This window comes from Enhydra lutris, unplaced genomic scaffold (assembly GCF_002288905.1).
Source record: "Enhydra lutris kenyoni isolate GAN:26980312 unplaced genomic scaffold, ASM228890v2 scaffoldscaffold11, whole genome shotgun sequence".
NCBI classification, from domain to species: Eukaryota; Metazoa; Chordata; class Mammalia; order Carnivora; family Mustelidae; genus Enhydra; species Enhydra lutris.
This window is the reverse complement of record NW_019154095.1, coordinates 38,295,476-38,322,559: the sequence shown is the minus strand read 5'-3', so window position 1 is coordinate 38,322,559 and position 27,084 is coordinate 38,295,476. Positions and strand designations below refer to the sequence as shown.

At 39.8% G+C, this 27,084-nt stretch overlaps 1 protein-coding gene across 8 annotated transcripts; it reads right to left on the bottom strand.

Annotated features, from left to right (window-relative positions):
- Positions 1-1,602: 1,602 nt before the first annotated feature.
- Positions 1,603-26,374, bottom strand: LOC111144588 (golgin A7). Of its 8 annotated transcripts, none has more exons than XM_022498958.1 (6): positions 26,251-26,290; positions 25,888-26,019; positions 20,199-20,351; positions 13,423-13,524; positions 12,291-12,358; positions 1,603-2,106 (listed from the first exon to the last, which is right to left on the bottom strand). In XM_022498958.1, the coding sequence occupies exons 2-5, from the start codon at positions 25,996-25,998 to the stop codon at positions 12,320-12,322; spliced, it is 405 nt and encodes a 134-aa protein (XP_022354666.1). In that variant the 5' UTR covers positions 25,999-26,019; positions 26,251-26,290; the 3' UTR covers positions 1,603-2,106; positions 12,291-12,319. The 8 variants fall into 8 exon arrangements, with proteins under 8 accessions (XP_022354666.1, XP_022354663.1, XP_022354661.1 ...); XM_022498955.1 differs by having other exon boundaries at positions 1,607-2,106; positions 12,291-12,353; positions 26,251-26,313; XM_022498953.1 differs by lacking the exons at positions 1,603-2,106; positions 26,251-26,290 and adding exons at positions 8,541-9,944; positions 26,302-26,374 and having other exon boundaries at positions 12,291-12,353.
- Between the last annotated feature and the right edge of the window lie 710 nt (positions 26,375-27,084).

Sequence of the window (27,084 nt, the reverse complement as noted above, 5' to 3'; positions counted from 1 at the left end):
GGTGCACCCTGTTTGTGAGAGCGGTTTGTATCCTCCTAAAGGCAGAGGGATAGATAAAAAATATGGAGGGCCCCTCTTTCACTTCTAAATCTTTGATTCCAACTAATATGCATCCGACAAAACCACATTAGAGAAAGTGAATTTTTAGAGAAAGATTTCTGCTACGTAAAAAAGGAGGATTTAAGGAGATGTCCAGAAAGAAGATATAGAACTACGTGGGGAGAAACCTGTGATGAAGCTGTTGGCACTGTCAAGTTCAGGAAGGTGGGAGAAAAGACGTGTCTTAAGTTACATTATGGAGGATGAAGAGAAAAATCAAGTGGACACGTCCCTACGGGTCCAAATTAAAAAAAAAAAAAATGACTACGCAGCCGTGTAAATGGAATGTCACTCATTAAAACAGACACATAAAAGATAATCATAGAAGTTATGATAGCAGGAGAGTGCAGTTTGATGGTAGAGAATGGAACCCTGGGGCAGAGTTTGTAGGCAAGTTCTGATGATGGAAAGGGCAAGACAAACAGGGTAATCTGGACTCAGACAAGAACAAGGTGAAGCCACAAAGATGGCAAAAGAAAGGAAAAGCTACTGCCCAATGTTTCAGAAGACATCACCCTATGCAACTGAAGAAGCTGAGAAGTTAATGCGATTTCCTGATCCTGCTCGATGAAGAAATTGATTGCACTTATAGACACAGCAAATAGAAACAGCCAAAATATTTGTGGTTAGCTATGGAAATACACGTTAATAAGAATGAATCTATTTTATTTCAGTCACCAGGGTAAGAGACAAAACCTGCATGGTTGATACAGGACCGCGAGCTTTTTTCAGGAAGGTGCTTTTGAAATACAAGGTCATGTGACTATTATTGTTCTCATATCATCCCTGCTCTTGCTCATTTGGTCAACAGCTGTTCCTCACTGTTTCTTTCCTCTAAATTCCATCGCATTCTTGGTCTCATTGCCCTGAGAAGCAAAGCCTTACGTTTTGGGCAGTGTATTAAGCTAAGTTGAACTCCCAGTTGTTCTGAATGAATGACAATTTGGACTAAGGATAGGAAAGTGAGCATTTTTAGGCAACCTGCATTATTAAGGAAGAGTACAGAGAAGTGCCCTTAGGATGTTTCCTTGGCTGCTCAAGGAAAGCTATTGACAGGTGAACATGCAGAGGTTTTTCTGGCCAATGGTAAAACCCCATACGTGCTTGTATAGGCAGATGCTGGAAACTCCGGAGGCCAGGGTCTGCTTTGGATCTCCCTGACAAATGGAAGATCTGGGCAATTCAGAGTCATCTGAATTCCTTTTCCCCCCTCAGATTTCTTTCCTCATCCCCTACCCATCTTGATTTCAAGCACATTAAATTAACCCAGAAATGTCTCCAACAAAGATATATGCTTTTCAAATCTCTTTTGAGTCCTTCTTTTCTAAGTTTTGAGATCAAGGTTTCAAGAGTTTTTTAACAGGTAGCCCTCAAATCCAGCACAGCGCCCATCATTTATGCATGCATTAATTTCTTTGTTCAACAAATATTTCTTGAGCATCCACTGATACTTGTTTGAGTGTCTACTGCCAGGCTCTGTGTAAGGGCTAAAGAAAAAGCAGGGACTAGAAAACTCAGACTCTGTGATGGGAGATAGACAATAAATAAGTATTTGCCAGGTTGTACAAAATAAAGCTGGATAACAGAATGTTGCGGATGGGGCATTTTGGAAGGTTGCAGTCGGCATCTGTCTCAGTCCATTTGGACTGCTATAATAAAATACTGCTTCTAAACAGCAGAAACTTACATTTCAGTTATGGAGGCTGCGATGTCCCAGATCATGGTTCCGGAAGAGTCGGTGTCTGGTGAGCGCTCATTTCCTAGCAGGCTGTCTTTTCATTGTCAGGTCACAGGGTGGAAGGGGCAAAGGAGCTTTGTGGGCTGCTCTTATAAGGGCACAGATCTCATTCATGAGGGCTCTGAATTATGGGCTTGAATAATAGGATTTTAACACATGAATTTGGAGGGGACCAGTCATTCAGCCTACAGCAGCTTCCCTGAGGAGCGGACACGTGACACAGTTTGCAGAAAGCATGACTGACTTCCAGGAGAGAGGAGTGGGAATCACTGCGAAGAGAAACAAAACTGTATGTCATTTTGTCATTGCAGAATATACAAGGGCCGCGCCTTTTCCTTTTTTTTTTTTTTAAGATTTTATTTATTTATTTGACAGACAGAGATCACAAGTGGGCAGAGAGGCAGGCAGAGAGAGAGAGAGCAGGAAGCAGGCTCCCTGCTAAGCAGAGAGCCCGATGCCGGGCTCGATCCCAGGACCCTGGGATCATGACCTGAGCTCAAGGTAGAGGCTTTAACCCACTGAGCCACTCAGGTGCCCAGCCTTTTCCTTTAAAAAAAAAAAAAAAATGCAACTTCTGAAAAACTATGGCCATTTAGCAAGTTACAGAAGACTATTTTCTTAATGATTTTCTGGATGAGTCAGCAAAGAGAAATGTGGTCTTTCCATCAGAAAATTCCTGTGATTTTAGGTCAGGAGTGTCTAAGTGCTGGCAGTCTTTATGTTTATTAAGTTCTATGTAATTTAGGGGATTATCTTTAGGTCTAAATGAAAACCAGGCCAAACTCAGCATTTCTAAACACTTAAAGGTTAGGACAATGCTCTTTTTTTTTTTTTTTTTTTTTTTTTTTTTTTTTTTTTTTTTAAAGCATGTAGCCACAGGTAAAGGTTTGATAATGGTCATAGGAAGAGGCTTAGAGGGTAGCCTTGCTTGAATCTACCTTGTGTCAAAATTCCATTCATTGGTTTTCATTTTAATGCCTTACTTTTTTTGGTGTTAAGGGATCATAGACATGGCACCATGTTGAGAACTTCTTATAACTAACAAAGTGGGTCATTCTACTTCAGAGTAAAGTTTGTTGAAATAATTTTTCTGTGTAGGGACAACTCTTAGAATACAAGTGACACTCCTCTGTATCTGGGCTTTGGTTTCCCTGAGCTGACAAGGTGCATGAAGATTTATTTTAAAACACTTTTTTAAGTTCTAAACTTTCTAGTTCAAGTTACAGAGATGGAATTATATTGTCATTATATCTAGGTTTTTTCATTTAAACACTTCTTACAGGTGTCTCATTGGTGAGCTAGACATTTTAATTCAGTTCAGTATTCATCCTCTATCAGAAGGCTGGAGAGTAGATAATTTTTAACTGGGCTCCATGTCCCAGAACATTATCTGGGTATTTTACTACTAAATTAGCTAGAGCAGATAATGTAATAATTCCACCTTTAGAGTATCCCACAGTGATAAAACCCACGAAACTGTCAGTTTCTGTTATGTCCAGTTTAGTTATGAAAATGTTTTCAGCTGGAAATACTGAAATCTGGTCAAGAAATTGTGTTAACTGTTGATATGTTTGGAGACAAGAACTGGAAGCTTTGGGCTACTTGGTCTGTTGTAACAGATTTTGCCATGAGTATTGTCATTGCACACCTTGCCAACTTGTTAGGGTCAGTAAGCTTTGGATGTGAGCCATGGAGCTCTGGGGAAGGCTGAAGTGACTTTGGATTTGTCCCTGTTTATGGGGAAGTGAGAGTGTAAGTTTCCTAGTCAGCTTCTTTCTTTCATCTCCGACATGTTTACATGAGAAATTCTGCTTGACCCTGAACTTTACTCCTTGGCTATATGCTGCTTCTGGGCTGTAAGTTTAATTCATTTATTTTATTTTTATTTTTATTTTTTTAAAGATTTTATTTATTTATTTGACAGAGATCACAAGTAGGCAGAGAGGCAGTCAGCGAGAGAGAGAGAGAGAGAGAGAGAGAGAGAGAGAAGCAGGCTCCCCGCCGAGCAGAGAGCCCGATGCGAGGCTCTATCCCAGGACCCTGAGATCATGACCTGAGCCGAAGGCAGAGGCTTTAACCTACTGAGCCATCCAGGCGCCCCTAATTCATTTATTATTATTTTTTTTTAATTTTTAAAAAAATTTTTAATTTATTTGACAGAGAGAGATCAGAAGTAGGCAGAGAGGCAGGCAGAGAGAGAGAGAGGAGGAAGCAGGCTCCCTGCCGAGCAGACAGCCCGATGCGAGGCTCGATCCCAGGACCCTGAGATCATGACCTGAGCTGAAGGCAGAGGCTTAACCCACTGAGCCACCCAGGCGTCCCCCCAATTCGTTTATTTTGAAAGGCTACTCACATATCTGTAAGCAGGAAAAAGCCCCTTGTCAGTATTTTTCACTTTTTTGGTGTATTTAGAAGTAGCAGAACTCAAGACGCTAGTGCTTCTTGACAATGAGGCCAACGAGACAAACAGGCCTGAATGCTTAGAGGAAATTGGAAATAGAGACCTGAGTGAAATCCCAGGGGGTGTGGGTATTGTGTCCAAACTAGCAAAGCCCAGTAAACATGCTGTTTAATTACAACATGCTGTTGTAATAAAATTTGTTAAATTTAAAAATGTATAGAAAATAAGAAGCTGTTTAATATTACAAATTCAATCTAAGCCCTGTGCTCTTCTTTCCGACCCCATTCTCTCTCCTCCCAGCTTCAGTCACCTTAGTGTTCATGGTTCCCAGGCAGAGGGACATATTTTACCACAGCTGTATATATCCCAAAGTAATGTGGTAATAATATACAAATTATGTATATGCATATCAATTAGGATAACTCATGGACTATAATAATGAAGCAACTTTCTGTTTCCAATAGTACTTTTGTCCCTTTACATTGATTTGTTGGGTGGGTATAGCTCTTCCCCTATCCTGGAGGAAAACTAGGGAAGGTCCATGATTACTCTTGATACTCTTCTGTTGAAAAAAGTAAGTCCCGTGATCTTTCTAAGTCACAAAACACAGTGCCCAGTAATTAAAATGTCCAGTGTGATCTAATCAAAACCCCCTCTGGAGAATACTACCAGCTTGGGGGCTTAGCATTGGTTGGCCATTTGTGCCCTGGACAGTGGCAGTAGCCGAATCAGTCATAATGAGCGGAAGTCAATGCTGTTGAGTCACGTGTGGCCTCCATTCTTGCTGCCATGACCATTTTACATGGTCCCAATGAGCAAGCACCGGAGGGCTGGGAAGAGTCTGAATGACATCAGAGCACTTTCCACATCCACAGTGAGACCCTCTCTGCAGTGGGTGGGCATTTACATGGCATGTACATTTCTTCACACTCTGAGACAGTTCCTAGAGGTTCTTCCACAGAGCATTCCTGTACTCTTCTACTTTTGTCCTCCCTGGTCCCTAAGCAGCTAGCCAGCCAGCCACTCCTATGAATCAGTGTACCTTGCTTAGATTCCTGCTCATTGATTTTTCCCACTGGCTGAACCCTACTGGAAGCCACAGGCCAAGGGTACTTGGTTGATACTGTCTGCAGGGATCAGTTTTCTAGAACCTAAGGGAGCACATGGAGGAGAAAGGATCTGGAGGGCCCAAAGGAGACTATCCAGCCCACCAGACAAACTTGCGTGTGCATCTAGGTCTCTATTCTGTTCCATTATTCGGTGAGCTTGTCCTCGTACCAATGCCCCATATTAAGGACTACAATTTAATATATCTTGCTAGTTGTAGGACAGGTCTCTTCACTTTTTCTAGAATCAGCATGTCAAGTTCCATAAAAAACCTTATAAGGACTTTGTTAGGCAAATAATTTTCTAAGTTCTTAATAAGCCTGTCTGTAGAATGAATTGAGTAGACTAAATTTGACCCTAAATGCTTTCTCCAGTCCCAGAGGCATTTTTACTTTCTGCCTTTAACTGTTACATATAGTTAATACGCAGCTGCAGTATTATCTTGACGCTGCCCATTACCTCGACAAATAGAAAAATTGTGGTCCCTGCAAAACCTACCTAGTACTTGGGAATAGAAATCAATATACATAAGCAACCCTTTTCCCCCCTTAGAGTTTTCTCACAGAATCTCTATCAAGGATCTGATTATTTTTAATATGTAGCTCTTGCCGGCAGGGGTTGGTAAAGTTTCTGTTAATATGGTTTCTGTTGGGAATTCTGGTTACTTGAAAAGGTGATTTTTCCCATCCTGATGTAGTCCCTCCATATAATTAGACGTTAAGTGAAGATCTTTTTCTGCAGTATTAAAAATGCCCACAGCATGCTGTTAGGCCTTTCCTTATTGTTTAACTGAAGCATCACTCATTTTAAAAGTAGACAGTCACACCTATAATAATGTTGCTTTTTCAAGCACATAATCCTTCAAACATCTAAATTAGGAATTGGACTAAACAAAACATTTGTGCATTGTATGAGATACACAGATATGCAAATATGGCCACCAATCCTTTAATTGGGAAGAAAAGGTCCTATTACATCCGTTTCTGAGTCCTTGTATATCACAGAATCGAAACTGCTACGGTTATGTTGTTTGGCATTTGGTTGCTCCCAGAAGACTGATTGCCAAAACATTTTGAATACAAATTATGTTCATTTCCTGGCAATAAATTGGTCTGTGAAAATATGAGGTAAGAAAATATACAAGAAGAGAAACATTAAGATCAAGAGCAACAGATTTGGCAGTTGATGGGCTGATTTTTAGCACTCCCCCCTTTTTTAAAAGATTTATTTTATTTTAGAGAGAGTGAGCATGAGTGGGAGGGGCAGAGGAAGGAGAGTCTCAAGCAGACTCCCCCCATTGCAAAGCCTGACATGAAGCTCGATCTTATGACCCTGAGATCACACCCTGAGCCAAAACCAAGAGTCAGACGCTTAACGGACTGTGCCACCCAGGCGCCCTACCACTTCTTCTTCTTCTTTTAAATCTTTGTAGCCGACACAACCAAATAAATAAATTCTTCAAAGGCAAGGTGATTTATGATTCTAGAGGTTAAAGATTTCACATAAAAAAAGTGACAGCACAAAGTTAAGTAAGTTCTTATAAGGTCAATAAACACATTGCTCAGATGCTCTTTTTAAAAACTCAGCAAATTCTGTTGGCATAAACTCGTTCTGACAATGACCCTTAACCAAAATCTTTGGTTGTGCCTGAGTCATAAAATTATTTCTTTTTGTGAAGTGGAGGTTTAAATTTTTTTTTTTTTTTTTAAAGTAGGCATTCAATTCTTACAAGGCTTGGAGGCAGAATTTCATAAAACCTCATATCTGCACCATTTGAGATATATGGGAAGAACTTAAGTCTTTAAGACAAAGAGCTATAACCTGTGTTACAGTCATGTAATTCTGTGTTTACTCATTTTGAAGCAAACTTGATCCAAGAACTTAGGTGGTATGGAACCTACATTTTGACATTCACAATTCACTGGACATATTTGCTATCTTGTACACATTTCCAAGTTTTGAGTACTGTGGTGTACTATTGTAAAACCACTCGCAACAGCTTTGGTGGAAGAAGAAAATCCTTCACAATTACACATTTGCAGATTAAGGTGGGTCACTGTGTAATGCTTGTATTTATTGGTTTATCTTCCAAGCAAGCACTGATGAGGATGGGGATCACTTATGGGCAATGTCAGGGATCTACAGAATAAAAAAAAAAGGACAAAGGACAAGTTGGAGGGTTACGCAGAGGGTTATCTGTATTTACAGATCTGTGTACTTCAAATTTTTTTGAATGTAATTCTTTTCCTTTCCCTGGGAATTCCTGTCTACAGGAGAAAGGTGACTTTCTCCTACTGAGAGTAGTTATCTCTGTGCAAAAAAGCCTATTCTAATAGAGTTTAAGCCACAGATCTCTTTCCAATCTTGTAACTTTACAAGAGGGAGTATACAAGTCAAACACCTCAAGATGTAGTGAAGTAACTGGGCTAATTACCCGGCAGCCTGTATCTTATTCACTTAGCAAATATGCGTATTGAGTAGGTGTATCCCCCTGCATGATGATGCTTGCGAGTTAGGGACAGATGCAAGGGTAACTAGAAACCTCCTCTGCCCTCATGGAATTAGAAGGATTAGGATGGGGAAGGAGACGTATGGCAAGGGGAAGGGGAGATCATTGTATATAAATCATACATAGCACTAATACTCTGACCTCCCTTATATGGACTTAAACAACAAAGTGAAAAATAAAGCATGTTACTCTTGCAAAACCATGACTTTATGGTAGGAGCCAGGCAGGATCTTATGGCCTTCTTTATGAGTACCATTTCCTGCTAGTGTAATTGGGTAGGAAAAAGAAGTTGACTTTTATAAAGAAAAATAATCTCATGAAAGTCAGAATATGGACTGTATTTTATAAGCAGTTATTCTCTACTAATGCATTTCATCTTAAAAAAGTCATCAGATGATCCAAGATAGTAACAATTACTGATAGTTTATTTTTAATGAAACATCTTTTTATTTCTTTAATTGAATACATTTTTGACTCTAAGGGATGACTTCTTTGTTTTTATCTACTTAGCTAACATATCTGTCTCTTAGGAGATAAAGCATGTAAAAAGTGGAAAAGTGTGATGACTGTAAGATGTTTGCTGGAAAACATTAAGCTGCACCGATTCTAGTAGTATTGTTTATCTGCGAAATTTAATGCCGTATCACTTTACCAAACCATACCAGATATGACACAGAGACAATTTGTTTAAGAAAAGTTTTACTAATGTGTTCTTATTTCAGCAAAGTTATTGCAACAGGTTTAAAAGGCAGACAGACACACTATTACAGGCTCTAACGTAACAAAGGAATTTTATACAATTAAAATATTACACAGACTGATGAGATTTACTGAATAACAGATCCATAAAAGAAACTAAATCTGAAAGATTAAATCCAGTATTAGCACCTACAGTATCTCTGAAAGTAAAACTTTTAACTGTTTCATTCTCTCCTAATATATTTCTGAACTTTCTCCCAAAAACAGTGCTCTCAAACCCCAAAGATGAAGGAAGGGCATAAGAAACCCCAATACTAAGAACATACAGCCAAAAGAACTTGAAACACTGACTCAGACTTGAGAGTTTTAGTTGGAAATCATTTGACTTACTGTATTTGAACCAATCATAAGATTTCTGTGCACTGAATACTGTATATGAGGAAAGTCTATGAATCATAAGGTTTGCCAGTAGGGACAGTTAAAAATTAGCAATATACAGTATTATTCCTATCAAATTTCTTTTCTCATAAGTTATATTTATAACAAAACTATAATTAAAATATTTATTATACTTGCTTATTACACATTCAGGGACACAGCAGGGACATTTATGTTTGATGGTTTAGCATCCACTTTATTGTGCTTACTTATTTTTGTAAGGAACACGCAACACATACTACATCTTCCCAACATTCAAGGTAATGCAATAATAACAAAATTCTCCAAAGAAAAATAACTGGAAATTGCATTAAATACTGCTTTAATTAGGAATAATTACTATCATAAAACAAATAACATCATACATTATTTTTCCAATGAGTTTCAGTTTAAGAAACTGAACAGCAGAAACAGATCTTTAAGATTTTAGTCATGGCAAAACTGGTAGTTCTTTGAAATCCGGGAGATGCATTAGCAAAACCACAGACACAGCCTACCTTTCACCAAAATCCTGGAGAAAAGCATTTTATGAATTTGAGGGAAATAAGACTGAACACTGGCTGAGATGTGACTGGAAGTCGAGAGCCACCTGGGAAGCTGGCCCCTGGAATGAAGAGAACCACTGGTACTGGTGGCAGATAAGAAAGAAACTTTGTGTTGGGCTAACCAACGGCCTATTTTATTAATGGCTTTGAATAAAAAGTGAAATGCTTCATTGTGTTTTCTCAGAAACTAATCAAAAGATTACAGAGTCCTACACAATTTGGAGACACAAAGTGGATGCTGAGCGACTAGAGGTCACTCCAGGTGTGGAATCTTAGAAAGTTAGTCCTTGGAGTAAATGGCACCGTGGCTCTGGCAGCAGATACAAAGGAATGATGCTCTGGAGAGGAGGTAGGGGACACTCTGCGATCGGCCAGTGGATAGATGAGGGTCCCAGCTGGAGGTGGGATCTGCCGTCAGATGCGAAAAGTAGAAGTTTTAGAAAGGGATGCTAAAATAACCTCTACAACATCTCACCTACACCAGCTCACAGGGGCTCCTCAGTTCTAACAGAATACTTGGATCTGTACTAATTGACTAAGCAACCACATAGCTCAACAGTCTAGAAACACAAGCCCTGGATATTTCAGTCTCTGAACAATCCTGTTACAAGAGGCAGGCAGCACAGCGCGGGCTGAAGCAGCGAGTCTGGGGCCAGGCCACCTTGGCTGCTACCTACTAGTCTTCGGTCTTAGACAAGTAACTTGGGTTCTCTGCGCCTGACTCTCCTCATCTGAGAAAACTGGAATAATAGTACGTACCTTGTAGGGCCGCTGTGATGATCAGTACTAGGCATTGAGAACAGTGCAGGTGCAGAATGAGCACCCACAAAAGTTAGCTATTTTTATCAGTGCTCATTTATTGTGACCAAGTAATGATTATGTTCCAATTTTTAAATAAAGACAATTCAAAGAGAAAACTCTATCAGTCTTTAATAGAGTGATTTTAAACCTCTTTAATAAAGGCCATCTCCATGATTTGTTTGTTTTTTGGCTAAATCATTAACTCTCGTGTAATTCTTCAACCTGCACAGAAACCTTAGAGACTTAAGAAAAACCACAGAACTGAATTAATTATTCTTACAGTATCTCCCCCTCCACCAAGACCTCCGCCCATACTAGATCCTGGGCCTGAGGAACATGCAGCTCTAAACTGAACAGAAATATCTGCATTCATGAAACTATCCAGAAGTTCCTAATGTAAATCTTTCCCATTTCAAAATTTCACAGTTGCCTGGCTATTGATAGATTAGTCTCTGGTGTGTAATTGCTCAAAACCCCACACCACCCCAGAAAAACATTACATTTAGCAATAATAGCTGCAGAATGAGTCATGACAAATGGGTTGTGCCAAATCAAGGCAGCTGCAATCGATAAAACAAACTTATTCCAACAGCACATACCAAAACCACACAGTAAGGTTCCTGGTTGCTCCACTGAGAAGTGTCAGTTTGGAAACTGTACACGACAAAGTCTATGAGCAAGTAACACTAAGTGTTCCCAAACAAGACCTTTTTAAAGAAAGGAAACACACGGCAGAGGATGTCATTATTTAGATTTTGGCTTTCAAAGTCAAAGAATTCAGGTGCCACTTTTACTAGTGCTAAAAGACGGCAGCTTTGGAATGTTGGTTGGTTTATAGGATCTGATAAATTGTACAGGGGTAGACAAAATGTATCTTTTAAGAAAGTCTTGAAAAAGAAAAGGGGAGGATAAACACCTAGAATAATCTGATGAACTCTCCCCTCTCCCCATGTTTCTTCTGCTGCAAGTACTTATAAGAGATATGGTGTAAAAACAGGGGTTTTATGGTTCACCAAATTTGGGTTCATATACCAAACTGTGTTAAACTGAATGACTTTGAGAACACCGCTCCATCTATTTGTACCTCGGTTTGCTCATCTCTAAAATGGAGGAAATACTCGGCACACTTTTTGTAAGGAGACATACCATTCGCAGAACACCTGGCACAGAGCAGGTGCCCTCGAAACGGCAGTTATTATTACTGTTGCCCTTGGAAGGAGGAGCAGGTCTGGATCTGTTTCTGTGCTCCCTGTTAGTGACAAACACCTGCAAACAGTCAATTAGGAAAGTACAGCAGCAGAACACTCTCTGTAGAAAGTATAAATGATTGGAACTGGCAGAAACGGTGCAGTATGATTTTCTGTTACTTAGAAGGCTGTACTAATGGACTATGGCTTCCACATGATTCTGCATCTACACTCCTACCAGTATTAACTGATTTGTTTCTCATTTCAAGGTCATTATATGGATACAGAAGAACATAAATGTTCTAAACAAAAGAATTAAATTTATGGTTTTAACCACCAGGGTAAATTTTCTTCTATAGGGCAATGAAGCCACTTAAATAAAAGAAATAGTCAGAATCTCCCCTCCACTCTGAAATGTTTCTTTGGTTATTAAAGCCATTCATCATACAGGCAGGGCAATAGCGAAAATGATTTTTATATGCAAAATGTCTAGGATTGTTTCGAATATTAAAACAAGACCCCCTCCCCTAAAAAAACACCCAGCAAACCAAAGTAATAATAAAACCAGTCTGAAAACAATACAGAGGGGGAAAATCAGGATTAAATTCTAGATCACCAAATAGAACTTTGGGTTAAATATACATTTTAAATCTCAAGCCAATACACAGAATATGTCATTATCTAATCATTTATTTGCCATGCAGGGAAGAAAACTCACGCATGCTACAAATGACAAAAACTGCACATAAATCATATAATTTTTTACCTTTAATTCTATGGTTTATCTTCCACTGCTCATGCCTCTGTCTTCATAAATGGTGATTTCAATCTAAACAGCATAGCTGTTAAGAAAACACACTGGAGAACGGAATGTATAAAAGGGGACTGTGGAAAGATGATGTGAATGATCTGCGCAGACTTTGCTTTCAATTTCCTTCGCTCATTTTTGAATTATTAGTAATTTCTCCTACTTAAGTTAGACGTGATGCTTTCTCCAACTTGCAAAAAACTTTAAGAAATCTAATTGCCTGTAGTACTCTACATGTAATTCCCCACCCCCACCCACCGCCCCCAAACGTTGTTTATTTTTTGGGAAAAAGAATTCTGAAAAAAGATGCTATATTGTAGAACTAGGGGGTTCTTAGCTGAGAACTGAAGAAGGTAATGAATTCAGGGGTTCAAAATGCCCTGTAGTTATCTGCAAACTTTTTCTTGGGAGAGGGTTCATGACCTCTTAAGAGTTTAAGAACCACTGCCACAGAGTATAATAAAACTGTTGAAATTATCATCAGCCGGAAGGCCTGGGATTATCTGACCTCGGTTTTTAAAAAAATTTATTTTACTCATGATTCCAGTTATCAAGCTAAATTAGTTTTTTTGCAATTTTATTTACCAAATTCACTTAGTGAGTTTCAAAGCTTACTGCCTCTAAAAATATGCACAGTATGTCAAAGGTAATGAAATTATACATCTGGCAGCTGTAACTGATTTCAACTAGTCCAATGAACCCATGGAACTGCAATTCATTTGGATGACAAGTCTCACCACACATTATGAGTTTATGCATTTCAAAGAAGCTTTAGGTTCAGAGATTCTGCAGCTGAAATGCATTACTCATGCCACCCCCATTATTACTACAAGATGCCCTCAGAACCACCAGGAAAGAAGGTAACCAGAACATTAAAAAATCCAGAGACCTGCATGATGCAAAGGAAGGAGACGTGCTTTAAGAAAAATGTTGGAGACGGGAGGATTAAGGTAGGTAAGCAATTCAGAGAAGGTTCCTAGGGCAAATACAAGAGAAGGGACCTAAATTCTCTCTAGTTGATCCCAAATAGTACTGTCAAAATTTTCTTTTTACAGATATTTAGACTTTATGATCTGGACAAAAAAGATACAACTCGAAGTCCTCTCTCAATGGGATCTGTCAGGAGGAGGCCTTGGGGAGCATATATCTTCTCATTCTGCTCTTGAATGTATTTGGACACTTTCTTCAGAACCTGATGGAAGGAAATACCATAGCTTTTAACAAATGTCATCAGACTTCCCATTAAGTATTAGCTGGATCTCAAAATACTCAGGCAGTGGAATTAGCTTTTAAAACAAGAAATGGATATTCGCATGAAGGGACACAGCTGTGAGTATTTGGCACACACCAGTTGTGTACGACATATGGCACAGCCTGATGGACTCTGCAAGTCACACAATCTTCAATGCGGCGTTAAGTACCAGTGTGTACAAAATCATGAGCGCCAGCCCCTCCTTCTTACCTGCTGTCATCTCAATCCTGGATATAGAGAAATAAGTAGGTGATTATATACAGAAAAGTTGGTGGTACTTTTCTCTTTCCCACTCATCAAGTGTTGTTAATGTGACACCAAGGTACTTCTTGGGCGTTCCCTTTATCACTTAAGAACGGCTGCTTCTCTCCTTTGAATGTTTTCATCAATTTTAAGTAATGATATAAAGTTGGCCCATTAACAAGAGATAGCCCAATTAGTTTAAAACTTAGAAGTTTATTTCCTTTGTAAAGCATGTGACAGCTGCTATGGAGTTTCTGAGGACAAGCGTCTTATATCCTTTCCACCACTGCATGTAATGCTACTCTGTAGTCTGCTCTTGTGTCCTTGATGGGAACTTTGGTTTAAGTTTAGAATTAAGGTTGTAAAAGTCAAAGCAAATGCAGACAAAAGCCAGATAGGATACAAAGGAACTTCTGGAAATTGCCAAATCTCTAGCTTTAATAAGGGCAATTCTGAGACAGATAAGGTAGAAGAAAATAAATCTTAGTAGCTATATACAAAATCAAAGAGTTACATGTTTTATTTCAGATTCAAAGTCATCATAACCCTTTTTTGGCTCTAATGTTCAAAAAGGCTTTGATCCAGTTCTTTAATTACTATACATTTTCTTAGATTCATACTATCAGCATATGCTGAAATCTTGGATAAATGTGATCACGACATAAGGGAAAAAAAGAACTGTATGAGGATAAAGTTAGAGATTAAGAAACAAATTAAGTATGGGTCTATAATGTACCAGGGCAAACTAACAAAATTAGGATGCTACAATTTAGGTGCTGTAGTATAAGCTGATTTAGAATTTAAAACACTAAGTTTGCATAACAAATCTTCTTATTGAAGGAAAAGAAAATTTAAGTAAGTTTATTCAAGTTGCATCTTTGGGAATACTAAATTTCATGTTCTAAAAGAGCATGGTGTTATTAAAAGAGCAATCTGCAGGGTTCTTCAGGTAGTGAATTAAGAATACCAATTCTAAAGAAAACTTTTTTTTTCATCTAATTATCTGAAGTAATAATACAAGTATCATTCTCCTATTTTCAACTCCCAAAGAACTTGAGTGATGTTTGGTCTTTTATGGGCAAAAAAAGAAATCTTAAGCACTATCCTTCTATCAGTTTGTCAATCATGCTAAAATAACGAATAGAAGGAAGCAGCCCATAAAGGTGCCCAACTCAGGACCCTCAATCTTCTCTCCAATTTCTTCATCAGCTCACCTGCCAGAACTGGAAATTGGAGAGTTGGTCTACCCTTACTCCCATTCATTTCCACTACGGGGTACAGTCAGAAAAGTGCTTGCATGGCTGGTTTCAAAGAAAGGATTCCTTCAGAACAGCTTTTCCTCCTCTCTCCTTGGGTACAGGTTACCAGCAAAGAAACAGCATGCCTTTATTTGATTCAAGGGTAACTCTGTTGTGCAAGGTTTTTATTTAAATGTTAATAACATTCATGTGCACTTAGGTATCAGTTCAGAAAGAAAACAATGTTTCTTTTTGCATAAGCTCCAAATCCTCTTAAACCACTCTGGTGAAGGCAGGACTGTCTTAAACAAGATGCTCTTAAACTCTTAGTCTCTTTAGCAACAAAAAAGCATTAACATGAGTAAACTCATACTGCATCCCAGGCAGGATAAAGTAACGTTCTTACTCCCAAGAAACTTTATGTTGACATTTTAGCCATAGTTTATTATTTTTGGTAAATCAATGTCAAAGCAAACTATAATACTCAACAAAATTATCTGTTATCCTTATACCCTCAATAAAACCTCAATCTCTATAATATTTACAAAGCTAAATACAATCAAACCTCCGTAAAGACTATTATCCTCCTTGAGAATATTAAACTGGAGAGACCCTCAAGAAAAAATACACTCAAGAAAAAATATCCTAAGTGAAGCTAAGTGAGAACAGCAGGATCTTAGTACTTTCAGAAATAACTAGGTTGCTTCCAATTTATTCCTTTTACAGATTATAGCACACAAGCAGAAGGGATGTTATGAAAAAGGCAGACAGCTACTGAGAGGAGAAGCTTCTACCAACCCATTTGTTCCCTAATTATAATGGGCAGCAACAATAGAGAAATAACACTGAAGTCTTTATCTTCATTTTAAATCAATAAACAGCACATTATAGGAAAAAAAAGCATGATTGTTCTAGTGAGTTTTAAAAGGCTTATTTACAATTTCAAAAAATTTAACCCACATGACAAAGTGTAAGCACTATTATATTTGGCTTACTATTTGTAGATTAAAAATTTTAGTGTTTAGAACAATACAGACTAACTGACCCAATCCTGTCCTTTCATAAAGTGGAAAATAATAGTACAGAAATTCCTAAGGGACAAACTGGAGATTAGGAGGGCAGCTGTGTTCTAGTATCACTGTATCAAAACTACAAATATACATTTACTATTTTCTTTTAAAAGTGTAAGTCTTAATTAGCACCATTCCAGTTATTCATTTGGCATCATCTAGTTACTTATGTCCAGTTTCTAAAATAAAATCACCCACTTCAAAAAATGTGGCCACACCTTAAATTTTGGTTTCTTGACTAATTTTATTTGGTCCCCTTTTTTTTTTTTTTTTAAAAGATTTTATTTATTATCTGAGAGAGAGCAGAGCAAGAGTACATGAGTGAGGCTGGGGAGGAGAGGGAGTAGCAGGCTCCCCACTGAGCAAGGAGCCCAACGTGAGCTCGATCCCAGGACCCCGAGATCATGACCTGAACCAAAGGCAGATGCTTAACAAACTGAGCCGTCCAGGCGTCCCTAATTTTATTTGGTCTTTACTTGCTTTATAATATTCCGTATAAAGAAAGAAACCTTGATTAGACTTATAAAGTAATACCTTCTATATCGCCTGTGAATCCAAGGTAAAACATATATTAGGACCAATTTCCACTCTATTCCTGATACAGAGAACTTCAAGATTAATAATCAAAGGGATATTTATTTGTGGAGCTGTAGGCTCCACGCCCAAGGTGGGGCTTGAACTTAAAACTCTGGTATCACAAGCTGCATATGCTCTACCAAATGAGCCAGCCAGGTGCCCCCATAGTTAAAGGGATTTTAATTAAAAGCTGCTAAATGTTTTAAGCAGCTAAATTAAGTTAGCAACTGCTAAAAAAGATTACTTATACCTGGAAAACACACACACACATATACACACACACACACGTGTATATATATACACATATATATGTATATACACTAACTTAATTTTTAAATTCATCTTAAGAGAACATTATTATACATTTACCATATGTGAGGAAATACATTAATTCTAACACCCATTTTACAGTTGAGAGCTCAGGCTTAGAGAGATTAATTTGTCCATGATCCCATAATTAATGTAACTGACTTGGCTAGCACCCAATTACCAATTTCTTTTTACAACTGACATTAGAAGGAGGTATCTATTTCAGCAAATGCACAGGGATAAATAAAAGTTAATTAAAATTTTATCAACAAATGTAAAAGCTATAGTGAAATGACAACTCAACTGTCTAATACTCCACTAAGCATGAACAAAATTCTCTAGAAGTTGTAATTCTACCTTAAATTGGTCATGTCCTACACTTCTTTAAATGAACATTCCCCCATGGACTAGTTTCCAGCCATATGAATTCAGCCCGACCCCCTCCTACATTCAGTTCCTCATCAAATCTTGGTTCCACTATCACCATAGTCCTTGAATTTGTTCACCTCCTTCCATCTCTACTGCTCCATTCCCTGTCCAAGCACTCATCATCTCTCGCCTGGATTTCCATGGAGCATCCTACCTGGGTTCCCTACTTCCACTTTCATACTTTTTTCCCCCCTAAAGAGATTGCTTTAAAATGAATATCTGATCATATCACTCTTCCACTTAAAATCTTTGAGTAGTTTCCCTGCTGCACTGAAAATAAAATCCGAACATCTTTCTATGGACTACACACTCCTACATGCTACAGCTCCTCCTAACCTCTCCAAATTCGCTACGGCCCCTCTCTCCTCTCCTTCCGCACTGGCCTTCTTACAGTTCCCAGGAACCATCACGCTCTCTGGACCTTTGCAAACACTAATCTCTCTACCTGAATGGTCCCAGGATTTGCATTCTTCATGTAGCCACTTATAGGTTACCACTTCAGAGGCCTTTTCTGACCACACAATCTAAATTAGGTCTCTCCTAATATTTTCTATCACAGGAAAGTTTGTTTTCTTCAAGATGCTTATCACCATTTATAATTTAGTGGTAATGACTGATGCAAAGGAAATGAAACCAGCTAAATTATAAATATCACAAGGTCAGCAATCATGTTTGCCCTATTCTGTTACATCCCCGGCACACTGTTTAGCACATTGTAGGCTTCAATAAATATTTACCAAATGAATGAATCCCTTGTCCCTTCACTCAGCGAATGTACTATTAAAGAGAAGCTGCAGACTGAAAGCTGATACTGATCCTTTAAAACTTCTGATTTTTGAATGTTGAACAGGAATGAAAGTTAGCTGCTTCTCTGTATGATATGGAAAATATATATTAACTACTAACTTAGTTATTTAAATATACCCTTTTAGTAACACTAAGACAGTTCATGTCAGGATGCTAATGAAGCATATGGCAGTATTTTTAGCCAGTGACTCTCAAAAATACTTCAGCTGCAACTGTATTTGCTTTCCACTATATAGAGTCCATGACAATCACAGGGACACTTCTATTAGGTGGGGTATAATCTGTAATACAGATATCCTTATAGCATTTTAGTTGCTAAACATGCTCAAAGTTAAATGATATATTAGGGGTTTACTGTGATTAACTTAAATTCCTTCAAAACGCATTCAGTGAGTGCCTAAAACATCTCAGGGCATGGTGGTGGGCATGAAGAGGGACACAAAATGGTTAAAGCACTGTCCCTGACCCAAGAAAAATACATCCTTGAAGGGCAAATGAGAATGTAAACTGTTACATTCCAAAATCAAGACAGGTTAAGTGCCAGGAAAAGAGACATAAACAAAATATTGTGGGGATAAAAACGTGAGAAAGAATTCTGATTTGAAGAATAAGGAAAAGTGAGATGACAGGAGGATCTAATGGACTGGGGAGATTTGAATGGGGGAAGAATGGCACTATAGGTGGAGGAAAACCTCAGAGGTTGCCTGGCAAGAGAATGAGTCTGGCTGAAAGAAAAAGTAAAGAAGGGGTGGGAGACAAAGCTGGAAAGATAAGTTGGAGGTCACTTGGAGAAAGGGCTTGGACTTTATTCATTGTTAGTAAATGAGAAGCCAGGGAAGGCCTCTGACTTTGTAAGAGTACTAGAGGAAGTAATGCAGTGATTTTTGCTTTTTTTTGAGTGCATGCGAGTGGAGAGAGGGGCGTAGCAGGAGAGAGAGAGAGAATCTCAAGCAGACTGTCTGCTGAGTGCAGAGCCCGACACAGGGCTCAATCCCAGGACCCCGAGATCATGACCTGAGCCGAAATCAAGAGCTGGAGGCTCAACTGCCTGAGCTACCCCACTTACATAGTGATTTATGAAGGCAGCAGCAGATGGTTTGGAAAAATAAGAGAATGGAAGAAATGAAACTTGTCAGACTATTTCAAATAGTCTGAGAGACAGGTAATAAGGGCACATATTAGAACAGTGGCACAGGAAATCATGAAAAGTTAATGAATGAGAAAATGGAAGATATTTCAGCTTTGACAACTGATAATTTCTTCATCCTCCACACCTTAAGATGGTACTGAAAAAGGCAGGGTGCTATTACACAAAATGGGGAGGTGCGAGGTTTGCCTTTTGGACACCGAAGCTGAGAAGCTGGCAACACCAGATCCAGCAGGCAGATGGAAAGAGAATATAAGAACTCAGGTCGGGACGCCTGCCTTTAGCTCAGGTCATGATCCCAGCATCCTGGGATCGAGTCCCACATCGGGCTCCTTGCTTGGCAGGGAGCCTGCTTCTCCCTCTGCCTCTACCTGCCACTCTGTCTGCCTGTGCTCGCTCTTGCTTCTCTATGTCAAATAAATAAATAAAATATTAAAAAAAAAAAAAAAGAACTCAGGTCACAGGATAAAATAAGACAGAGACTTGGGGAAAACAAGAGGATTCTCAGAAAGCTATACAGAATGAGAATATAGATTTTCCACAGTCTTCTTAAGCGTAAGCCAATTTGAACACTGGTATGTCAACTTCATGTTGACTGATCAATTTTGACCAATTTCTGAAAGACTCAGGATTCTTTACTATGTGCTCTAGACACAGGAGCAACAACAAAATTTGAATTATTATTACTATACATGCTCCTTTAAGTTTAATGGCAACTGTCATCATGTAAACATGTCAACAACTCACCTTTTTTTATGATTTTAAGAGATTTTGTGAAAACAAAGGTAGCCTTACCTTCTCATAATGAGTTTCCATGCATAAGAAGATGGTGTATGCTGTTAAACAAGCCAAACAGCCTTCAAGATAGGATTGGCCTCCAAGCTTCTCTGCTTCTGCATACAGGTTATTCAGAGTTCGAACTGTTTCTTCAAACTGCTGTCTATCAATCTGTATGGAAAAAAGAATTTAAAAATAAGTTTTGGAAAAAAAAGATCACTACTCACTAATGCTTGCTATCACTAATTTGTTCTGCTATTTTGTCAACATTCTTATCCACTAGTTGGCAAACATTTTAGGTGATGAAATGGGGACCTATGTTACTAAAACTGCTTAGTCTTTGTTTAATCTTATCCCTCTTATGGACACTGGATAACTTCAAGACTCAAGACAGTATCTCTTTATTCTCTATACTGAGTATCAAGTAACTTCATAAAATGATACAACCCTGGGGTACCTGGGTGGCTCAGCTGACCGTGTGTCCGACTCTTGGTTCTGGCTCAGGTCATTATCTCATGGGTTATGGGATCGAGCTCCAGGTTGGGCTCTTGTGCTCAGTAGGGAGTTTGTTGGAGAGTCTCTCTCTCTCTCTTTCTCTCTCTATCCCTCTGCCACCGCCCTCCCCCCTGGCCCCCGCTCGTGAGTATGCTCTCTCTCTGAAATAAATCAATCTTAAAAAAAAAATTATATAATCCTTCCAACTTTCCATTCACTTACATCAACATTTTCTGAGCACCTACCATCAGACAGGTGTTAAGACAGCTTAGAGAAAGATGAGTAAGACACTGTCTTAGTCCTCCAAGAGTTGACAGTCATGAAAGCAGAACAGGTATGTAAACATAAAAACATAATAAACTGACAAAGTACTATGGTGGAGGCATATGGTGGGGGCACAAAAGGAAGGAGATGGTCTCTTTATCTCAAAAGAGCAGGTAATCTTATTAAAAGTTTTTATCTAAATTCCAATTAGTGTAATATTAGTTTCAGGTACACAAAAGAGTAATTTAACACTTTCATACAACACCTGATGCTCATTACAAGGGCACTCCTAATCCCCATTACCCATCTCTCTGATCCCCCCACCTACCTCCCTTCTGGTAACTACCCGTTTTGTTCTCTATAGCTCAGAGTCTGTTTCTTGGTTTGCCTCTCTCGCTCTTAAGAGCAAGTAATCTTAAATTAAGTCCCTAAACATGGAATCTACTGAAAGTTCACAGAGACAAAATCTCAAACTACCACACAGGTCTTCACACCAAGTCATTCCTATTACCTTTCTATTCAGTGACACCACTATCTCACATTTACACTAACACTGTCATCCATCTTCACTTTAATCTCCTGCTTTCACTTTTTTTCTCCTAACTTTGTAGATTTCAAACCTCAAAGCTTGTACCTTACAACTTTTATACATTAGCGGAGTATTTCATGTAACACTGTCATTCTTGGCAAAAAAAGACAATTTATCTGTCCTTAATCTAGGCCTTCTCTCACACATTTGCTTTGCTCCTGAAAGGAGTAACTCCTTACATATAAATTCTATCTTTTATGAAGTCTTTTTTTTTTTTTCTTTTTTTTTTTTTTGAGACTCTTAAAGCAGGCTCATGCTCAGTGTGGAGCCTGACATGGGACTCAATCTCACAACCCTGAAATCATGATCTGAGCCAAAATCAAGAGTCAGAGGCTTAACCAACTGAGCTACCCAGGTGCCCCACTTTTGTTAAGTCTTTCTATAGAAACAGACTGGGAAAAAAGTCAAATAATTTCAATATACAGTTTGAGACAAAACAGACCCAAGAATATAATTTTTAAAAATGTAAAACAATTGGGGCGCCTGTGTGGCTCAGTGGGTTAAGCCTCTGCCTTTGGCTCAGGTCATGGTCCCAGGGTTCTGGAATTGAGCTCCACATCTCCACATAGGCTCTCTGCTCAGCGGGGAGCCTGCTACCCCCCACCCCCCCGCCTACTTGTGATCTCTCTCTCTGCCAAATAAATACATAAAATCTTAAAAAAAAAGTAAAACAATTAATGATCATCACCTTTAAGCAGTTAAAATCCTTTGAGTTAGAGGCAGTTGTAATTACTGTTTTGTCCTTTGTATGGAGAAACTATTGAGGACTCAAAGAGCCAATGGCATGAAAAACTTTAATATGAACTTTAAAGTGGTGGCAGCTCTCCTGTTTTTCAAAAGGAGCTACTTTTAATTTCCCAGAATATTCAGAGTTTCTGACAAGGGTTGGGTGGGTGGAGATGGAGCTAAAAGTCAGGGTAGCATTCCTGCACTGAGCCACCACTTGAAGAATGGTCATCTGGGGAATCTACGTCAAAGTTCTCATTCCCTGAAAATGGACTTTGTTCACTTCATGAACAAATATTTATAGCAAATTGTTATCTTTACTAGTTATGGCCAAGTTAACACCTTCAGTTTGTCACATTGGCAAATCCACAAAAGTCTAAATAATTTAAAAAATGCACATTTGATCTACCTAAAATGTTATGATCTGATAAGAAAAGTTCTATGAGTTATTTACATTTCTTTGGATACAGTGTGATTCAAAACCAGGAGACATTTTATTTCTTTTTAGATCAGAATTACTAGTCATACCAGAAACATGAATTCTTAAAAAAGTTATTCCAAGATTATAGTGCTTTATAGGATGGAGGTAAATCATAGATCATTAAAAAAAAAATCCAAGGTGAAGGATTTTTTTTTAAAAAGTTTAATAAAAAATTTAAAAAGTCAATAATTTCTTTGAAAGGTTATTAAAAAAGAAAAGAGGGTAAAAAGCATGCTAGGCAGCAGTAAAGGCAAAGGACTCAACAGAACAAATGTGGGCATTTTTCTCTCACTCCACTATGAAGAACACTTGTCAGTGCTGTCCTTTGGGTACTTGAAGACTGATATCAAAGCTACATCAAAACTGGGAGATTTGTGAAGTGGGAGCCAAATATAAATTTGAAACAATAAGCATTGAAAATCAGGAGAAAATAGGAATCAGACTCATTTTCCCAGAACTTTTGTTTCCTGAACTATGTGGTAGGAAGCATGGAGCTGAAGCTTAAAGTGATCATAAGTCAAAGGTAACAAGTCAAAGGTAATTTCCACCAACTAGGTATAGACACACATTTTTAAAGGTATGTAAGGGAAAAAAATGCTTCAATTATAGATCACTCATTTCTCTCCTACCAAGGGTGCCTAATGTGTCTGTATTTTGGCTAAAGTGAGAATAAAGCTTTCTTCAGGAACTGTCCTGGCAACAAAGTACTTAAGCATCCAAGCATTACATTCTAACAGGCAACAGAAAAAGTAAACTTGTTAGAGGTGCCTGGGTGGCTCAGTTGTTGGGCCTCTGCCTTCGGCCCAGGTCATGATCCCAGGGTGCTGGGACCAAGCCCCACATTTGGCTCCCTGCTTGGTGAGAAGTCTGCTTCTCCCTCCTACTGCCCCTGCTTGTGTTCCCTCTCTCGCTCTATCTCTCTCTGTCAAATAAATAAAAATCTTAAAAAAAAAAAAAAAAAGTAAACTTGTTACAGGCAGAACTTGTCCTTACTCCCAGATTAAAGGGTACAAATGTATGTGTGTTTAATGCTTTAAAGTAACACAAAACATTTGTATATTAGTTTCTTCCTCTATTAAATTGCCAAGTGTGATGTTCTCACAAAAGGAAAATCAGCCCCAGTGGCAGGGCAATCAGTAAATTTCTAGGATAAGTCGTAGAAACAAAGACAGAACCCTTTCAATTTTCCATCAAACAAAGCAAGGAAAATTTAAATCTGTAATTTAAATTTGATTTCAAGCATTAAAAGAAAAATCAAAGCTCTCCTAAGCAGTTTAAGTATAAACTAGTGTTTTAACCCAAACATTTAAAAAAAGAAAAAAAAAAAAAACCCAAACCCCTCAAAGACACAATTGAACAGCACCAAATAACACTCCATATAGTACTCAGAGTCACAAGCAGTTCTAGGCTATAATCTGAAGTCAAAGAAATAAAAGGACTAAAGAATTTAGAAACATCAATTTCCTGTAAGAATCAGTGGATCTGTGACTACATTGTGTTTCTGTATTGACTATAAAATAAAGGCTCTACCACACACAGAGTGGAAGGCTAATGTTTGATTCTGATTACATGTATTTGGCTCAGTTATGCACTAGAAGTTTGACTTTAAAACCTTTAAACAAAGGAGTCTTGTAACATCCAAGTTAGTGTGGTAAATAGTTTACACTCTGATTTAGAAGTACATAAATAGCGTAAGAGTATAACAGGCTTACAACTAAAACATTTGCTTCATTTCACACAAGCCCTAACATGTAAAACATGTTAACTGTGATGTTAAATTATTTTAAAAATAACATTCAGTAGCTCTAGCCAACAGGCAACTTGCTCAATTTCTACCTCTTCGAACCACTGTGGAAATGGTCACCCAGTGTCCAGCTGAGTTAACCCAACATGGAGACATAAACTACAGCATTTATACGGCATTTCACAGACAAGTTACTCTAAAAACCATCGTTATAAAGCATACCTGATCTTTCATTTGCACTTAAAGAAACATACTTAGGTCACTAACCTGACCACAGTAATAACTTAATGTTGAAGGACACTACAATTGATATACACTGATTTTCCAAAGTTGGCAATCAGGTAAAACCACCTACCTATTACAAGCTGGTTTTAAAGGACTGCTACACATTTCTCTAGTACAGACTCATCTACACCCACTTATCCCATGACCAGTATTTCTTACTCCCACACCCACAGTGCACCTAATCACCTCAGTCCCTCACCCTCCTCACCAAGGTGAAAACAGCACAAAACCTGCTCCCATCTAACCAGAAACTGATCTCTAAAAAGGAAACAGAATGTAGAGTAACATGGATCAAGACCAAAAGATCTTTCTTCAGGTGGGTAAACACATGCAGGTACAAGAAAACACACACACATGCTCACTTCATTGCACTTTTCAAATACAATACAATGATATTCCTCCCCTCCCCCCTTTAGTCTGAAGCAGGAGGAAACACAGCCAGCCCATTCTTCCATTTCTGTATGCAGGGTTGCCTAAGGGACCTATATCCTGATGCCAATTTTGATATGCAAGTCAACAAAACACAGGTAGTTCCCAGTGATCGCAACTGGAAATGACCGCTCTAAGGCCTTGTTCTAAGACCTTTCCATGTCCAGGCCAATCTAATGCTCTGCGTTTTTCAGGTTCCGAGAAGGCCTGTCTGCACTGCCTGGCATAGCAACTTAAATAAACCCTTTGTGCCGAGCAGTGCGACCAGCACAATAGTCACAAACGCCAGTCACGAGAATGATAATTACTCTTCCTGGCTAGGTAGGAGGATGCAGCTTACAACGTGCTGAGTTAGGTGGCTTGGAACCTCAGGAATTAGTTTCTCATCACTGCTGTCAATAACCCGGGATGGAGGTGGGAGGGGACAGGCGGGAAGAAGACGGCGGGCTGGGTACAGACTCCCGGCATGAGCACCACAGAGTTCCACACGGTCATCACACCGGGGGCTTGGCCTTATTCGTCCTCCTCCAAGCACCATGTCTTGCTTAGTGGCCCCTTCTGACCAAGGCTCCTTTGCCTGCCCCTCCCCAGAGCCGCGAGACACTCAGCGGGCCCGGTGTCGACCCATACTCCCTCCCGTCCCTGAAGAGCCCTCCCTCGCCCCAGAGCAGGTGCGGGGAGTCAGTCTACGTACCCGGTTCTCCAGCTCCGCGGGGAACTTGGTCTGGAACTGGCACCGTGTGCCACTGCTGTAGTCTCGCTGAATGAATACCTTCCCGGACACCGGCGCCTGCTGCGGCCTCATGGCGAGGACAGGACCGGCGCGCTGCGGGTTCGGGGTGGGGGAGGGTAGTGGAACACCAACCAGGGTCAGATCCCCGGCCTGGACCCAGGACTCCAGCCCGCCAGCCCCCCAGCCGTCCCCACAGGCCAAAGCGGCCCAAGGCCTCCCCCGCCCCACTTCCCTTCACCCATACTGTCACCGCAGGCCTTTAGCTACAGCCCCTGCCCAGGCCCCGCGCCCCCCACAGCCCGGTTCGGCCCGGGAAACACGAACCCGCCTCCTCTGCCCTCCAGCTGCACTCGCACCGCCCACGTCGTCACTTACGGCCTGCCGCAAAAGGCCTCTTTCCCCGCCCCTCAATTCGGCCTCCTGCCTCAAGGCCAGGGCCCACCCTCTCCCCGGCCGTAAAGCGACTCTGGTGAGGGTGCGCGGTGCTGAGTAGAGGCACGCCCAGGGGGCGGGGCCCGGGCCGATTCTTCCTCCCGTCCCTCCCGGAGGAGTCAACGCGGAAGGAAAAGGCTGGGCCGGGAGGGCCGCGGCGTTGGGAAGGACTGTGGAGGCTGGACTCTCCTGGTGGTTGCGGAGGTCTAAGACTCAGGACTTCCCCGTGGTGTCATATCCGTGTTGTGTCATTTCCCTCGTAATGGTCGAGGTAGTTTTTGATCACTGATGTAATGCGTCATCAATCCCTCTTGATTGGATGTCCTAGCTTACACGTGGGACACCACCCGACTTTATACAAAACAAACTGCTCCAAAACACAAATTTGGAGATGGAAAGCAGACCTCTCGGGGCCCTTTTGGCAAGGTGGCGGGGGAAAGAGAGGACAAAGAACCTGCTTGGGCTTTATTATCAAGATCCCTCCTCCAAAATCTCTGAGGTGTAACCGTTCCTCCTACCCCAAAGATTTTCATCCCGCGCTCCAGTCTACATCCCTCAGGTGGCCTGAGAGGGCAAGCGGTTCTCCTTTCCTTGACCCCTGGGGCTCTCACTTAGCATCCTTTTGCAAGGCAAAGAAACCCCCGTTCCCCTTGTCTGCTGGTGCTTGGGTGACAGAACTTGTTTGCACCACTGTTTCATCCTGCCGTGTGTGTGTGTGTGTGTGTG

Coding starts and splice junctions, on each gene's coding strand:
- LOC111144588 (XM_022498953.1), bottom strand. CDS start 25,998: ATGAGGCCGCAGCAGGCGCCGGTGTCCGGGAAGGTATTCATTCAGCGA. Junction 20,352..25,887: donor CCGCGGAGCTGGAGAACCGG/GTACGTAGACTG, acceptor TTTTCCATACAG/ATTGATAGACAGCAGTTTGA. Junction 13,525..20,198: donor TGGAAACTCATTATGAGAAG/GTAAGGCTACCT, acceptor TCCTTCCATCAG/GTTCTGAAGAAAGTGTCCAA.